We start from the raw sequence: 17,645 nt of genomic DNA, 5'->3' as shown, positions 1-17,645 counted from the left end.
TGTTAATCGGCTGCGCGGCGGGTTAAGTGGATCTTAAAAGGATATGATTAAGTATCTGAACTGCGTGAGACTAAAAAAACCAAATTTTTAGTTAACGGTATTTTATCTATTTTCCAAGCTAAGATTAAATATCTTTATTATCATTTATATGGTAAAAATAAACGGTCTGATAATTAAAAAGAAGATTTAAATTGTAAAGTCTGAGCAAATTATACAAATACTCATATAAACGTTTAATAAGACAATTATGTGAAGTGATCAACTGCAATGTTTCTAATAATTAATTTTTTTAATTTGCGTAAATCGATTTTATATATTTCATTTAAGAGGTTTTGATAATATTTGTCTTTGGAAGTGGATTTACTTAACTTTCTCTGGTTTCATTGCATAATTTAACCAGCTCAGCGAAATTTGCCTTATATCTCATCTGTCTTCTCAACGCTTTTACCATAAATCCCAGTATTTTGGCTCACTCGACCTCAAACCCAAATATTTGGACGGCATTTCAGTCTCCCTCCTTTTTGTATTTTTTTCTTTTTTTCGCGTTTCATCCAATCTGAAAGTGCAATCTCTGACGAAAATAAAATGTCAATGCCAGGGCGATAAGACAAGAAGGACGAGGCGAAAAAAATCAAACATCAAATATTCCCAATAAATTAAATACGGCGAGTTCCGAGAAGGACGCATCCTCACTCTGCCGGCATTCAATAATATTTCACTTTCAATCTGCAGAAAGGTGCAAAGAAGCTGGCCCAGTGGTTTCGGGGGGGGGGGGGGGGACCATCTGAATACGAAATCGAGTTGTGCTACCTTTTGATATCTTTATTTACACCACACCAGCCCGAAAAAATACAGAGAGGTGCACAGCAATGCAGACAGTGTCACCTTTCAGCGGCTTGAGGTGGAAATATATTTATGTGGCATGCAACTTGCAAGGTGTGACAACAAGAAAATTTATCTGCACCATCTCTGCAGCACCTTCATCTCCTGACCTCCTCCCGCAACCCACACTTCAGGGACGGAATGCATATGAGCGGGCTACCGCCAGCGGATTTATATGGGATCCGAGTTGGGGATTGCCATCTTAATGCGACATTAACTCGGCGGAATCTGTGTGTTTGGCCCAGGAAAATATGAGGTGCATAATGTACACGAACGTGTTGGGCGGAAGGGATTATCTATGGAATAGTCACCTGTTGCTCTGGGCAGATAAATGCATTACAGGTGTTGCATATGTGTAGCATAAATCTCATAAACTTAACCTATATGTGGACTTCAAAAATGATATCATGTTTTACAAGAAAGGAAGCAAGCTTCGGCATGCCGAAGTTTATATACCCTTCCATATTTATATGCGAAAATGTTTTAAAGCATTGAGCTATGATGATTTTCAGCTCAAACAATCGATATATCGTTTTCCGATTTGAATTAAATGAAAATCGTAAATCTGAAAATTTGATAGTTTAAATTATTACTATTTCCAAGATAATTTTTGAAAAAATAAAAAAAGAAAAGTTAATTTTTTTGTTTTTTAATATTCCGATTTTTTCCATGGGAGCTAATTGATATAGTAGTCCGATTTTAATGAAATTTAAACGATAATTCTGAAATACTTAACAATTTCTAAATTTTGAAAAACTACCAAAATTATAATTCCCTCTTCAAGGGTATAAAAAAATGTGGGACTTACTAATCCTTAAAAGGTTAAAAAAACTATTTTCCTACATTCGTTACTTGTTTACATGAGTTCTCGGTTGCTAGAGAATTAATTTCCAATAGAAACGGCATTCATCAAGGATATTAAACATTTTCACTGTATGCCATAAAAACAACTTTGTAAGTTCAACTTTTTATAACACTTTCTTGCCGACTATCTCTGCATAATAATTTATTTTTTATGGCTGCTGCTGCATTGGCAACTTTAATGAAATTGGACATGCAACATAAAGTAATTTGCTTTTAATTAATTTATAAATGCAGCAACATCAAAAATGGCAGCCGAAACAAACAGGAGCAGAGGCTAGAGGAGACGGGAATTAAGCCCCAGTCGTAAAGAATTTTTATTCTCGCATTCCCGTATAGATTTTTATTTTGTTTATGTTAATTTCAGTTTTATTTTTGCTGCTGCCGCTGCTGTTGCTGTTGCATTTGCGGCATGCAACAAGCGGCACGAAGTGTCGCTGACAGCATGTCATCAGCACGTTGGGTGCAGGGAATCCGGGAGGCGATTGGCCACGCCTCCTTATATCGGTGGGCGTGTGCAATGGCAGCAATTTCATTAAAATTTACTGCACACTGCAGCGGCGAAAAAATTGTTGCGGTCAATTAACGTCAGCAACGCGTTGCCATCGCTGCGGCATAAACCGTTCACCGCCCCCCTTTTCCATGCAATTTTCCGACCTTTTCCCTTGATTTTCCCTCTGCTCATTAACAGCCGCCAGTGCTGAGTCCACAAGCGATTTTATTCCCATTTTGCATCTCTATACGAAACTTTTTGTTTATTGTCGCTGGCGTGAATAAATAAATAGGTTCCATTGACATATGCTCAAATAAATAATAGAGCGCATTTAAATTATTGCCCCAGCTTGGGCCAGGATATTGCATGCAGTGCAGGAAGGAAGGAGGACTCCCTGTGCCATATCCTCCGATGCGGCTGTGAATTATGATCCGGACGGGGAGACCGCAAGACCCACAGAGCCCCATAACAATAAACGGCGAGCCTTCAAGCCGACGACGATCATTTTTAATTTCGCACTCAACAAAGGCCCAGAAACTGTCAATGGTGAGTGAATAATTTTCAGAAATTACATTAAAAGGAGAAGGCTAGATACGCACAAAGCGAAGTTTTAAATGCCACATTAATTTAAAAAATATTGTTTAAAAAAGGGTTAATAAAAATACTTTAAAGAGATTGCTGCGTATTTTTAAGAATTTAATTCACTTTATTTTTTTAATAGTATTTAATTTAATATTTTATTTTAATGATCAAATCAGGTTGGTTTAAAAAGGAAACTAATGTTTGTTTCAGGTTTTTATTAAAATATTTTTTGATACGTGGGTAGCCAAATTAATTTAAAAAATATCGTTAAAAAAAGGGGTTAACCAAAAAATCTTATAGAGATTGCTGCATATTTTGAAGAAATAAATTCAATTTATTTTTTTCATAGTACTTCAGCCTTTGATAAATTGTTTTATGATATGTGGGTAGCCTTTTCCAAACTTATTTATAGTATTTGTTAAAATAAAAAGACTAAGTCTCCTAAATGAAGCAATCGTACCCGAAGACGGAATAATTACAAATAAACGAAATGGTTACATCTTTTGTGATGAAATTGTAAGGCAACTGCGAAATGAGTGCTGATATTAACCTTACTTCAATATACATCTTCTTATTCATTTGCTAGAATTATGTCAATGTACTTGCAAACCAATTTCCCGACCATCAGAGCGAGAACCCAATCAAATGCATTTGGCCTAGAGAATCCCGGCTACTTAATTGATAAACTTTTCCACTAAACTAATTTGTTTGTTGTTGCGCAGACTCTATCAGAGCCACAGAGCTGAACAAGTGAAAAGAATTTAATTAAGCTGCAGAAGCCAAACCAAAATGTTCCACAATATCGAGCAGACGGAGGGAGAAGTGAGAGGTCCAGACACAGATACCACGCGATGCGTGTGCCGAAGCCCCCGGGAAGTTGACCCCAAAAGGTTTCCATTCCCCAAACTCGCAAAAAGCCAACTTATTAAGCCTCCTTGCAAGTGGGCGTGGCGCAATAACACAGACCCTCTCGCATCGCAAAGGAAATTGCAGATGACTCGCTGGGCAGCCGAACCGCAAATTAGTTTCGCTTTGGAGGGATTCTCCTCGGGATCCGGCTACCAATGTCAAGCAAAGTCCGCGCCTGAATAAATATGAAAATATTGTTCAAGTATCCAGCAACCAGGGCCCAAGGCGTCTTTCCTGGAAACAGAAAGAGCAACCGGAATAACAATAACAACAATCACCCCCTCAACAGAGGGCCCTGAAAAAGGGACTGGGGCAATGGACACTCAAAAAAAATGAGGTAAAAACTTAAGAATATCAAAACTTAAATCTTAATTTGATTTTTGTCTAAAAACCGTTCTTTAGAAATCAAGTTAATTTTTTCCAAATATAAGAACATAGTTCGTCTATATTGTACTTTAATGTAATACCTTAATTAATTTCGTAATATTTGTAAAAATTGTATAGTCTTGTAACTTAAAATTAAAATAAAATATTCTTAACAATGTTTGTTTTGAATTTAGACAAATAATAATTTATTTTTTTTATATTTCTTCAAACTATTGGGTGTGTTATTTCTCTAAATGGTTCATTCTTTTACAAACCGAACACCTTTTAATAAGTCACATTTTTTATGTCTGAAATTCTGGCAAATAAATAAATGGAAAAGAAATAATAATAATATGGTTTACTTTTTCTAAAAAAATTAAAACTTTAAAAACAATTCTGAAAAGTTTACTTTTTTGCCCCATTTAGTTTTATAGTATTAGCTTCACGAAAATATATAAAAAAATGTTCAAAAGTTGCTTCAACATACTAGTTTTGGTTGCCATTTCCACTGGCTAAAACTACTATTTTAGTTTAAGTTTTTATTTCTTTTAGATTTAAGTTGCTGGTTTTTCTCAGTGCTTGTGTCCAGAGCCATCACGTTCCCTGCTTTACTCACTCCTGAAAATTGACGCGAGCCGCGCTCCAAAATCGCTCCAAACGTTGTCATCGTTGTCGGGTTGTTGGGTTGTTGTGTTGTTGGGTCGGTGGTTGTGGCATCTGCATCTCGGCATCTGCATCTCGCGTCCTCCATATGTGCGCACTTAGAGATGCCCGAGATGAGATAAGCTTGCAGTGGTACCCCGACCCGACCTGCAACTCCTCCACCGCCGGCCCGCTGCTTTTTGTTCATAAATTATAATTTTATGATCACGAACATATTCGTGGAATACTCGATGGCGTTGGTTTGGCTCATTGTCGCCAGCTCCGCTGTCTGCCGGCTCCCAGGGGCGTTAAATATTAAAGTGTCTGGAGATCTGGAGAGGAGAGACCCTGAATTGGCACTGGAAATTGGCTCTGTTCCCGGGTTCTTTGGTCTTTGGTCCGCGGAGAGTGTCATCGTTTGTGTTTACACTAATTGAAGAACTCTTCGGTCGGAGCCCTTCAATGTCACGGATGCTTCCAGTTTTCTCTCCCTTTTTTCGCTGGATCGTTAACTTACTTTATTGCCTTGGCTCGGGTTCTAGCCTGAAATTAGTTTGTTTTAGCTTAGCCGCCATTGAAACGGGGTGGTGGTAATGATAAGTTGCCTTCTACGATTTTATTGAAGGTCGTAAATCAATTAACTGGCTCTTTCTGGCACTTTGCTCTTATGAAGACAGCTGAAAACTCGCAGATATTGGCTTATTTATGCCCTTTAATTAGCATAGCAGTGCAATAAACACAAATTTAAATGACAAAAAAGAAAAAAAGAGGGCTGAAAGACCAATAGAATAATGCTGTACAAAAAAGTTAAAAAAGGTTTTTTTTGTAATCTCTAAAAAGAAAAAAATCTGCATTCCTTTGTTAAATATGCTTATATACATGTAATTATATACCCCTGCATTCATTTTTATATGTGTATCATTGTTCAATCCATTAAAATACAAGCCTTTTTATTGGTCTCCTTGTTGACCATGAATTAAACTTTTAAATCACTTTTCGCACATCGTCTGGATGGGAAAATATTTACATACACGACATCGGCCAACATAACAAACTCGCTGTTTGCTTTTAATTGGTTTCCATTTCGTTGCTGTCCGCTTATTTACTATTTGTTGTCCTCTTAACCATTTTTTAATTTATACAAACATGTTGTATTGTTGGCTTCAACTCAACCGAATTCAAATAGGTTAAAATTTAAACTGCAGCGCGCTGTCTCTGAAACGATTTAGTATTTTTTTTAGGGAATTTATCGATTTATTTAGGCAGCCCTGGAAGAATTCTGGGACCTCTCTACTTCTGCTGCAGAATTCTCATTAAGTGAAACGGGCGCATAATGAACTTTATGCATGCAACAAAGTGAAATTTAATAGTGCAGCCGTATTCCCAGCATAATTAGTTCCTTCCGCGCTATTTTCATATCCAACTAGAGCCGACTAATGAATTTATTGAGGCCCAAGGAGTAGTAACCAGCGGTTTAAGTTTCCATTCTCTTTAAAGTTCGTGGTAAGTGTTTGGAGAAATTTTAGCTTTCTTTTGTCGGAGGAATCCCCATTTGGCCAAAAACTTCAAGTGCAAGACACATCAGCAAAGTGACACTCTCGTCGAGATTATCTTGGCAACTCCCACGAAGTTCGAGTCCTCTTCGCTTGGAAGTTAAGTAGAGGACACTCTGCTAAATTCCCCCGAAATTTAAGTTGAAAGTAAATTAGTGAAGAGCTCGTGTCAAAATTAGAATTAAAAGCTGCAGCTAAAAGTCTACCCAAGCAGAAAAGGAAACACCAAATTAGCTCTAGAAAATGTAATTATTCCAGAGTTGCTAGATGAGTGTTTGTTTTTGAGTGCATTTCTTGTGCGAATTTTCAGGGATATTTAAATTAATCTGAAGAACTTTAGTTCCAATAAGATAAATATTAAATAGCCCCATCACATATTTTTTAATGTTTTAAGATTCTAAAAACAAGTTCTAAATAATTTAAATATTTTATGTTAACATGTTTGAATTTTTTTTTAGTTAATACCTTCAAAAAAATGTGCTCTAACAATTCTTAAATTGTTTGTGTTCTCTTTAACAATAGCTTATGTTCTGGTTTTAATATGATAAAATTCACAGATTCTTAAATTTTGCTATGGTTTTCTGTGTAGTCTTTAAAATTTTTTGATGATTTCTACTGTTTGGCTTGCTGTTTAGAACCGCAAATCCGTTAGGGTTGGTGAATAAATTTTATTCACACTTGAGCGAAACAAACACAATGTTGATGCACCACTTAACGACACTTGAAACACTACTGAAGGAGTGGCCGCCTCTTCAGGTTCTCTTAACTAAATACCACAGTTCTGTTCTTTTTCCTCCTGCTTAAATATTGTGTTAAAATTCGTTCTTTATGAGCAGGAAATCTGTGCTGAGCGCTGCTGCAGTGAAATTAATTAAAAACGCCCACATCTCGGCGATAAATCAGACGTCGGCAGCAGCAAAAACAACCGCAGAGACCGCTCACACACACATGGTTCACGTTCACAACGATATCCTTGTGGCACTCGACCCCTGACCCCGCCACGCCCCCCTGGTCAGCCCTTTTGCCCGCGTGTTTGCTTAAGTGCCACTAATAATCCATTGTTGGCTTTTGTCCTTGTCGCCGCTGTTTTCGCTTTTCGATGTTGTTGCAGCTGTTGCTGCTGCCCAGACTTTTGCCCTGCCACGCCCCCTCCCTCCTCCACCGACCGCCCGTTCCGCCCCCCCCCCCCCCCCCTCTTTACCACAGCAATCGAACGTTGAAAAACCAAAAGAAATTGCATGTTTGACAGCGAACGGAACGGAAAGAAAACAACGTCGTCAAAGAACTTTGAAAAACAAAAGTTTTCGAGTCGCAAACAGCTTTGTGTGTGTGTGTGTTTTGCCAGGTTTTAAGTGCTTAAAATTTAAGATTTATTTATGTTTCAGTTTAGCGCTACGTTGTTTTTATTGTTTCCCCTTATGGCTGTGCAAAGTGCACAGCGATTTAAATCTAAAACCTTTAAAATAACACAAAGAAAATGTCTTTATTAAATTTAATTTTATATCTAAAATAAATTTTTGAAATTATTTCGTATCACAATATTTCAAGTATGAAAATTGTTTAAAATGCGTATTTTCATATTCTTGTGTTGTAAATTAAAAAATACGACATATACATAAATCTTTATCTTTATTATATCTAAAAGAAATGTTTGAATTTATTTCGTAACATAATATTTCATATGAAAATTGTTTAAAATATATACATATTTTCATATTCTTGTGTTGTAAATTAAAAATTCGACATACACGTAAATCTTTACCTTTATGATTTCTTAAATATTTCTCATTTTCTTTCAGTGTTTTGAGTCCGCACCCCCAATGGGCATGCAAAATGTGTTTTAAATTAAAGACACAACTTTTGTTAAATTTTTCGATTTATGCAGATTCTCTTAAATGCTGACAGCAAGCCAGACATACCGAGTGTAATAAATATTTGGCGCCAAGAGGCAATTTTTGAGGCAATCGAACTCTGGCCCAGTTCTTCAAGCTTTAAAGTTTAATATTTAAAACATGTGCGGTTTTAGTCCGTTTAAATCAGTGCCGCTGGCAGTCAATTCGTTTTTACCGCTAAAAGGTTTCCGTTTGTCATTGTTTTCTTTTCCTGTTCTTCCAGGAATTCAACTTTTTGGCGGAGTTTTAAAAGGCGCGAAAAAATATTTGTGCAGCTTGCTTACTCACACTATTGAGAAAGAGCAAGTGAGACAGGCAGATTTCAGGGGTCAAGTAGCTATCCTTGTCTTCTGACTTGCCTCATCAGATTAGCTGTCTCGTTTTACTTCTTATAAGATATTAGAAATTCAAATTTAGCTTCCATTCAGTGAACCAAAGTTCACAAAGATGATAAATGACATTGACCCTATATTTTTTACAAGTATTGTACAATCGTAGAGAGTCATTTCCAAAATAGAAATAAATTTCAGCTTAAGACATTTAAGCAAATAAGATAATAATAAGATAAATCAGTTTAAAACTCACATAAAGTCTTCTAGGCTATGCAATTTTAAAAAACATATACTTATGTATAAGTTTTGAAAGTACATTTTTGGTCCTCTTTAGAGCATTTGGCAGATATTTTGTCATTTGACCTAAGCATTTTAAATGCTGTTTTCCCTAGATTTTAATAACGATCCGGTTGTCAATGATTTAAGTCTGGAAACAGCAGCGAATTCCATATCGCCCACTCGGCATTTGTACCTCTTATGCAATGTAGCCAAGGTGACCACTTCCATTCCATCCGATCTGGCGGCATTCTACAAATGTTGTGCTAAATAGCGCGTTTAGCTTGTTAGCGTCGAGAATTATGTGACAACTCTATACTGGGTCGGGGTCTGGAGTTGGCTCTATCCGATGCGCCCAGGGAGGTCTCCAACTCTCCTTTTAACTTGGCCAAGAGCGGCGATAAATATTCAAGTGTAAATGGATATGGCCAAAAGGGAGCCGGGCGGGGAGTCAGCCAAGCAATGAACTAATAAAGGACAGATAGGCCAAGGGGGCCACACGCCTATATGGGCGGGGGCCAACGCCGACGCTTTATTAGCCAGACTTTCTTGCTTTTCTTCCTCGCATTATGGCCGTAAGAGCGCGCGCCGCAAATGCGTTGCCATAAATTTAAAGCTTTGTCGAGGCGTCTCCGGGAATGCCTATAAAGACATTTACCGGCAGCCGCGACGACGGCGGCGACGGCGGCTCCGCTAATGAAGATCAACGAGTCGGGACTGAGATTCAGAGTGCAGGTGGGTGGGTGGGCTTTCCCACTGCCTACCCTGAACAAGCGCATTTCTATGCACATCGCGCGAATATTTCATAAATTTCATTCAATTTTTATTAAACACAAGAAATATGAGCTTCTGTAGAAGGGGCACGAACGTTAAGCGGGGAATATTGTCCGCGTAGATGGCTGGAAAAAAGAGGACGCAGCAAATCCTGCACCGGAAATCCTCTCATTACGCCAGACTTGTAATTAATCTTTGGAAAATTAAATGGAAAAAAACGGCAAGGAAAACGATGGAAACTTTTGAGCCCATGGCAGCACGGGTTGTGCTTTGTGTACACCTGTTACACTTATCTTTTTTTTTCTAGCGGGGATCTCGATCCGGTTTTGGGGTCCGCCGAAAGGTTTTAGGATGGATGTCTGTGATTTGTTGGGCTCGGTAAATATTTGCAAATGAGTTTGAAATTAAGCCGGTTCACTGATTTTCGGCGAATCTTCTCCGCGTTCAAACTGTCTAATTAATTTTTCCCTTTTTTGTGTTGCTAGTTTTTAAAATGGCCGAATTTAGAGTTATTTTGGAAATAGCAGTCTTTATGTTTAAATTTCCAGATTTTCAGTGCGTTCTTTTTATTTAACTCATTCCATATTTGTACTGAATATACTTAATAAATTAAAGAAAGTAAGATTGTAATTAAGTTAAGTTAGAACTCACTAGATATAGCTAAAAGACAATGATTTCAACCAAAAAAAAAAAATGTAGACGAGAATTATTATATTCATTAAACAAATTGACTAGGATCCAATGAGCTACTTTTGACTAATTTAGGAAGGAAACCTAAAGAATGTTTTTGTGTCCAAGACTAAAGTAAAGTTATTTAAAATTAACTTCTGTTAACTTTTAAATTCCTAGTTTTTTTTTTTTCATTATTTGTGATTTTAGTAAATGTCCCTGAGAGTATCCCAACTTCGCCCTTCATAAAATGAGAGTTCTATCCTATTTGTTATTTATGACCAGACTGGGAGGCATTTGCCAGGCTGACATCCTTGGAAATGGACAACAATTCCAGAGGACAGGCTGACAGAAGCTGGCTGCCGCAGAGATTGAATGGCACATAAATTTTTGTAATTTTTCCTTTCTTTTTTTTTTTTTTTTTTTGATGGCCGCTTCTGCATGTCAGCTCCAGCCAGGCCAATTCGAGAGCAGTATAAGCTCTGAGTCTTGGAGTCGGGACTACCAGAATACCAGCTGTGTCTTCGGCTTCCTTTCTCATCAGATTGTTTATCTTTCTTTTTTTAGATGTTTTTTAAATCATGTTTTTTTTTTTTTTGACGCCTAAGCCGAGGACGCGGGCGACACTTGAGTGACGCCTTGACTGGCGCCATCTAGCGGCTGCCGGATGGGCGTGCATAACTTGCGTTTCATTATAATGAGATTATCCCTTTTGCTTGTACAGTGTCGCTGGCTCAGGAGCTTCCGCCTCCCGGGGGGAGTGGCACATTTCCATCTTTGGCTCAGAACTGCAACAGCTGTTTGTGTTTTCTTATTTAAATTATTTCTTTCCTTTTGACAGCCCTTGTTATTCCCACTCGCTCCTTTTGGGTCCTGTTCCAGTGCAGGCTGTCGGGATTATTGGGACTGGGACCTGGGTCTTATTTAACTCGAGCAAATAGCTTTTGCCGAGGGGAACTAATTGGAATTGGGAGAGATGAAAGGGAAGCGAACTTGGTCTGTCACTTTGAACATTATCCTTCACTACTGCAGTGAAAGCAACTTGATTCAATTGGCGGACACAAGGATCAAGTATTTACCTATTAAATGAATGTCTGCAGGATCGAAGGAAGCTTAAAATAGATCACTTTCGATTATTTTGTGTTTAAGGTTTCAGATCTTACCTGTAAAGCTTTTATGAGGCTTACTTTACATTTCAATTGAGTCAACGGTCCATCATCGATATGGAATTTCGGTGTACCGCTCTTAACTTTCCCTAACCAGCATCATTTGTCAAGCCAATATTGGGCCTCATACTCTTTTAATTGTGTTTCGATTTGGAGACCCAAGGGGACCACCTCCAAAGTAAATTTCCGAAAACCATTTAACATGTTCGAATTATGCAAAAATGTGTTAGGCACGATGTAAAAACATCAAATGACACGAGCTTGTCGTACATACATTTGTCAATTTATTTATGTTATTTCCTTCAATCATTTTGAATATTTAAATTGATTGGGTCACGCCAAGGCCAAGCCCCGTAGCCAAAAACTCCAAGCCCAAATGCTCATGTTGGAAAACCAATTAGAGCCGAAACAACAATAACGACAAAAATAACATCACAGCATCAGCTAACAAGATCAAATCGTGTAATGTGCCTCATTACAACATCGTTTTGTACACATATTTTGTGTGTGGCCCAAAAAAGAGGTGTGAAACTGTGGGTTGCAGTGAGCTTTGAAAGACTCACGCGAAAAAGGGGTTTAAATGGTGGCATTAGTTATGGGAACATGTCATTGAATGAATTTTATTTTAAACAATATTCATGCGAAAATGTTTTCAAATGGTTGCATTAGTTATGGGAACAAGACATTATATGAATCAGATTATAAACGATATTCAGCAAAAATAGGTTTAAATGACTGCATGGGAACCAGCCATTGGATAAATTTGATTATAATCAATATGCAAATTCGTGAGTTTCTCTTCAGAGTTTGCATAACCCTCAACATTTCTTTGTGTAGTAATATTTATTTATATAAGTTTAATAAACCATTTCTTTATCTCGAAGAACTAAAATAACAATTAAAACACAGCATCTATAATATATTCCCTTTTAATTTCCTATTGTTATATGCTGTTCAAGAATATTTATACTTTATAGGATCGGAAATGTTTTCTTTATCCCCTGCAAGGGTTATAAAATAACTCTTTTTGTTTTCGAGAAAACGACAAATCCTAAATTGATTTATTGTAAGTTGAAACCAAATTGTACATAAAAGTAGCCGATCATTATTGTTTCCACTGCACTAAAGGGTTTGAATTTCGGGGGATTTTTGATCAATGATTGCCCTAACACTAAGGCTTTTAGTGGGTCTGGTGTTGCTGGTTTCTGCTGGACTGCGGATCGTAGTTAAGGACGTCGAAGGTCAAGATCTTGTAGAAGGACACCGACCAGCCCACATCGTCCATGCGCGGTAGAATTCTTGTGTTAGGTGGAAGAGCCGTCATGGACGGATTCTGAGGGGATCTCATGGGATCCAGTGCTGATTGTATGAAGTGTTCTTGGGGTGGCTTAGTATTGGCCATAGTCGTTGGAGTTGTAGGTGCATTGAACTGTGAATTGAAGGGGAAATTGTGGGCTTGTGGACCATTTGCCTTAACCACTCGTCTTGCGTCAGCCGTGTAGTCTCTCCTGAAACGAATGAAGATCTCAGCGAACACAATCCGATGCGGAACTGCCACCACTTCCGGCGGGGTCTTGAGTTCGTTGTCCATCCGGCGGATGATCTCGCTGACCTCCACAACCTCGCTGGCCGTGTCGAAGTCTTTGGTGTTCCGTAGGCCCACAAAGAGCATGTCTATGAAGGCGTACTTCCTGCCGAAATTCTGCCGCGTGGCCACCTTCATGGGAATCGCCCGCCGCAGGTGTTCCCTTTCAAATCTCACCAGCTGGAGGCGGGTGTCGTTCCGCGAGAGCAGCATGTCCCGGGTGATCTGCTGGAACCCCACCGGAGTCGTATACTCGCTGATCTTGTCCGCACTCTGCTGCCGGATGATGTCCGTCATCACGATCGCCGCCTGCTTGGCGCCCTCCAAGAAGTCCGGTTCGCTGAAGTCCCGATCCCACAGCCACTTCAGCTTCCACAGATTGAACTTGGTCACCAGGTATTTCCACGGATTATGCAGGTAGACCAGCTTCGGGATGATTTTCCGACGCTGGTCGTGCGCCGCGCTCTGCCGATCCCAGTCGTGTAACTCACGACAATTTCCGGGAAGGACCCCACATCCGGATCCGCATCCGCATCGCGCATTTCGGGAATGGTTGTTATGGGGATGGTGATGGTGGTTGCCGACCAAGTGGTTCAATGTGCCATATTTACGTAGAATTTTTAATAGCATCGCGACTCTTAGAGTGGGGCACTTTGCATGTTTGTCTCCAATCTCGTTGATTGTGCCCCGGAGAAAAGTAGTTGTGTTTTCGTGTGCCTCCCAATTTTGAGCAAAACACTGCTTAGTATTTTGACAGACTTATACAATTGACATAAACATTGATGCGAAATTACGAGATAAATATATATGGGTTGAAAATGTATAGAAAAATGTATATTTTTAAGAACTATTTAAGCATTGATCATAATTACTTTTACCAACTATTTAATTGTTCTCTTTGTTTGAAATCTAAATAATTTGGATGTGATTTTTATAAAAATATTCTAAAAATGGCTGGAGCATGAAAATAGCTTGTCGTGTTAAAGAACTCTTGTTTTTTTAATTAAAACATGGTTAAAAACGCTTACTTAAAGTGACCTTCGCTTTAACCATCACCAAAGTTTTTCATTTAAAAAAATATTTTGAAAACAGAGTTCTCTGTTAAACATGGCAAATAATTACTTTTAAATATTTCACTCAAAAAAATTCGGATGCGGTTCAATTGGAAATCTCTTCCAAGACGAACCATCCCACACAAACTTTGGATCCCAGGTAGCTCCCGAGTCCAAATGACATGCCAAGATCGTAAAGCATTATTCCACCGATACATAAATTATATTCCGACGTGCGTGAGTGTGTGAGGGCCGCGTGGGCTTCTTCTCATCGTTTTTCTCCAGCGACAAGTGGCCCTTGGTCAGGGATTTTGGTGATTGAGGGAGGGGAGACCTCATGCCCCTGAGGTTTCACGCAAACGACATAAAAATTAACAATAAAAATGGGAAAGAAATGAAAAGCGCTCAATGCAATTGTTGCGCTCGGTTGGAAGATGCGTATTTAAATGGCGCGGCGAATTTAATTATGTGTAAACTTATTTAATGGAAAATTAAACAGAAGTTAAATCACATAAAGGCGCAGTCGACGAACGGCTGAGATAAAATGTGTGTAGTAGGCAGTATACGTTGGATAAAATATTGTGGAATGTAACAAACTTAATTATAAACTATAAACTATACAAATGAGATTTAAGTCATTTTTAAGATCATGTCTTCCATAACACGCCCTTAAAAATGAGCCTTAATTCCTATTTTGGGTAATGTTTTCCTAAAGATCATGTTTAGTCCACTTTAATGGAATAATTGTTCATTAAGTTATGGAACTATTCCCCCAATCAGATATATTTTATGTCAGAAAAATTTAAAAATAAACCCCAGATTTATATAACTGAAACTCAGTTAATTCACTTCACTTAATTTACTTAGTATGTTATGGAGAATAGCTCGTTTAAAAGCTAAACGGCTAGTATAATCAATTGAAACTTAACATATTGAATTTAAATCGTACATTTTATGGCTTCTCATGTATTGCTTTCGCATAGAAAAATGTTACCTGGCGGACTTGAATGCATACAAAGTAACTATCTCTCCCCCTCCCTCCACCTAAAACCCCCAACTCCCCAACATTTCTAACGTTTTCGGTTTATCAATTCGATATCCCAAGTGGCGGTGGAGAGGAGATACTCCGAGGTACTCCTCCTAAGTTGACACAAAATGCGTGGTCGTCAGCGTCATCGGGCATCGTCATCGTCAATCGTTGGCATGACATCGCAGGAAAGGCACGGGGAAAAGTTACCCAGGTGGAGAGAGACGGCAAGAGGCGGACAGAAAGAGAGCGAATGGGAGGGAGTGAGCGAGATAAGTATCTTTTATGGACCGCCGCATTGCAACTGCAGCAGCAGCAGCAGCAGCAGCAACAAAAGATAAAAAGATACTGCGGGGGAATTCACAGTCAAATTCAAATGCAAATAAGTAATTCATTTCGCTGCGGCTTTCAGGTCGGCGGAAAGAGCGAGACGGCGTCGTTTATCTTGTTGCTCATTAAATCATTCAGCTGTCAATCAATTTCGCTGCGGTTGTCTTGCGTCCGAAAAAGAATTCCTGCCTTTGTTTTTTCCCTGCGCTGCACATCTGAGGTGGTCAGCCAACCGCAGCCTCTTGGATAATTGTACTGCCATCAGTAATGAGTTTTCGAACTGGCGTTCTTTGTTGGCCCATTAGAAGTTTTACAATTCAATCCATGATTGATTGCTTGGATAACTTAATGTCACAGAGCTGCACTCATTTTCCGAATTCCAATCGGATTCCTGAATATGCATTCGTGCGAGTATCTTCCAGCTACATTCCACATACATATGTAAGTCGCTCTCGACAATCGTCAGCGTTTTAAATTTCGCTCCAAATGGAAGTTGTTGAGCTCTCACAAAGACCCCCATATATCGTTAGCATAAGCGCAAGTATCTTTCGTGGATTTCCATATCTTTCGGTTCGGTTCGCCTGTCGTCGTACCTGTCAGTCCATTCAGGTTAAATCAATCATACACAAAGACTTCGGAACGGAGACCTGTCAACACGGTTCATTGTTTGCTTCAGAGCGGCATTTAATGAAAAAGACCGAAGCCGAACAACCCGAACTCGAAATCGAAATCGAACTCCATGTCGACCAACCTCCCTCCTTCCCCCATCCCGCATTATAGCGCACTATGTGCTATCCTATCGGTACCCATTTCATTCGCAGGCCAGAGCATACATAGATTGTAAATTTATGCGCGTATCTCACAGATAGTTCGTGCGGTTATTTGCATTTTTCTCTGTGGCCATGCGGCTCTAACTATTGGCTGGGCATATATTTCACATACGGGTGGTCATTTAGCATATTTTGATATTGAGATTTATTGACAAGATTGGAACGTGGCTGCAGCTTTGTCGGCACTCGGCATTCGGCACCACAGCGGAAATGTTTCCGCCCCCACTGCTGCCTCAATTATGTCAATATGCGGTCCCTACTTTAAATTAATAGAGTTCGTACCCCGAAAACTGTATTGAGTTTCACACTGGGCGCCCGTTTAGGCAACTTGACCGCACAAGAAACACACAAAATCCAGCAGAAATCAAGACTCAGAGCGTGCCATTGGAACAATGCCAAGTCCAGATAGATTGGATTTGGTGGGGAATTGAGTGAAAAGCACTGCAAACAATTGGACAGTTTTTACAAAACAAAAAGTTATAGCAGGATTTGCCTGTTATACTGAGATATAAAATATTGTGTGCTTACATATCAAAACACCACCAAAACATTTTATGTTTAAATTAAAACTAGTTTGCAGTAATGTAATATATATTGTATTTTTAATGGTTACACATAATGCTCTGTAGAAATATCGCCTTTAAAATAATTAATAAATTAACAGAGATATGTACAAATGTTAGTCAAAAAACAATTCTCAGTGTTTGCTTGTACAAAATTGTCAATTTCACTTCACCCTCAACGGATACTGAAAAAATTTGCCTCTAAAAATCTTTAAACATATAGTGATAACAATAGTTTTTAAATGGTAACGCTCTTAAAAAGTGGATAGCTTATAAATTTTTAGCATTACAACCTATTTTCTCTTTGTGTAGGGATAGAAATGTATATGCTTTGAAACCTTGCAAAGTGCGCGGAATGTGGTCGCGTCATTGAAATGCGATACGAGACCTCCAACTGAAGAGATCGTGAGGAATTGCCCATGATTTCCATGTACACTGCTAGGGTTTCCAAGCTGTCACTCTGCGGTGGGTTCTTCTCTACTGGATTCGCACATTTCGAGGTAGTTGGTGCAATTTGTCTGGCAAATCGATCGCCACTGCGGCGAATGCGGAAACAGAGAATTCAATCCGCATGTCGATCAGGTTGAGGTCAGGTCTTTTCCTTTCCTTTTCCTTTTGCTTTCCCCTTTCCTTTTCTCAATCAATCGGTAATCGAATACTTTCACGTATTTGAGGAGATCCTTTGCGCAGTGAGTCATTTAAAATCCTCCTGCTCTTCTAATGTGCCGGGGCGACACCCTGTGACCAATCACGTGATCTGCCTGCCTTATGGCCACTTAAATTGCAGTTTATGGAGGCGATCTTCGGGGAGGGACAACCTGTCAATGGCTGACACCTCACTTGTCGCCTGGCCTGATATGT

General features: G+C 39.0%; 1 protein-coding gene across 1 annotated transcript; it reads right to left on the bottom strand.

The window, feature by feature from the left end:
• Positions 1-12,427: 12,427 nt before the first annotated feature.
• Positions 12,428-13,748, bottom strand: LOC128255351 (uncharacterized). The gene has a single exon (XM_052984900.1). The coding sequence runs from the start codon at positions 13,610-13,612 to the stop codon at positions 12,578-12,580; it is 1,035 nt and encodes a 344-aa protein (XP_052840860.1). The 5' UTR covers positions 13,613-13,748; the 3' UTR covers positions 12,428-12,577.
• Between the last annotated feature and the right edge of the window lie 3,897 nt (positions 13,749-17,645).

The sequence above is a fragment of the Drosophila gunungcola genome (assembly GCF_025200985.1).
Source record: "Drosophila gunungcola strain Sukarami chromosome 2R unlocalized genomic scaffold, Dgunungcola_SK_2 000011F, whole genome shotgun sequence".
In the NCBI taxonomy this organism is placed as follows: Eukaryota; Metazoa; Arthropoda; class Insecta; order Diptera; family Drosophilidae; genus Drosophila; species Drosophila gunungcola.
This window is presented reverse-complemented; position numbering and strand designations above follow the sequence as displayed.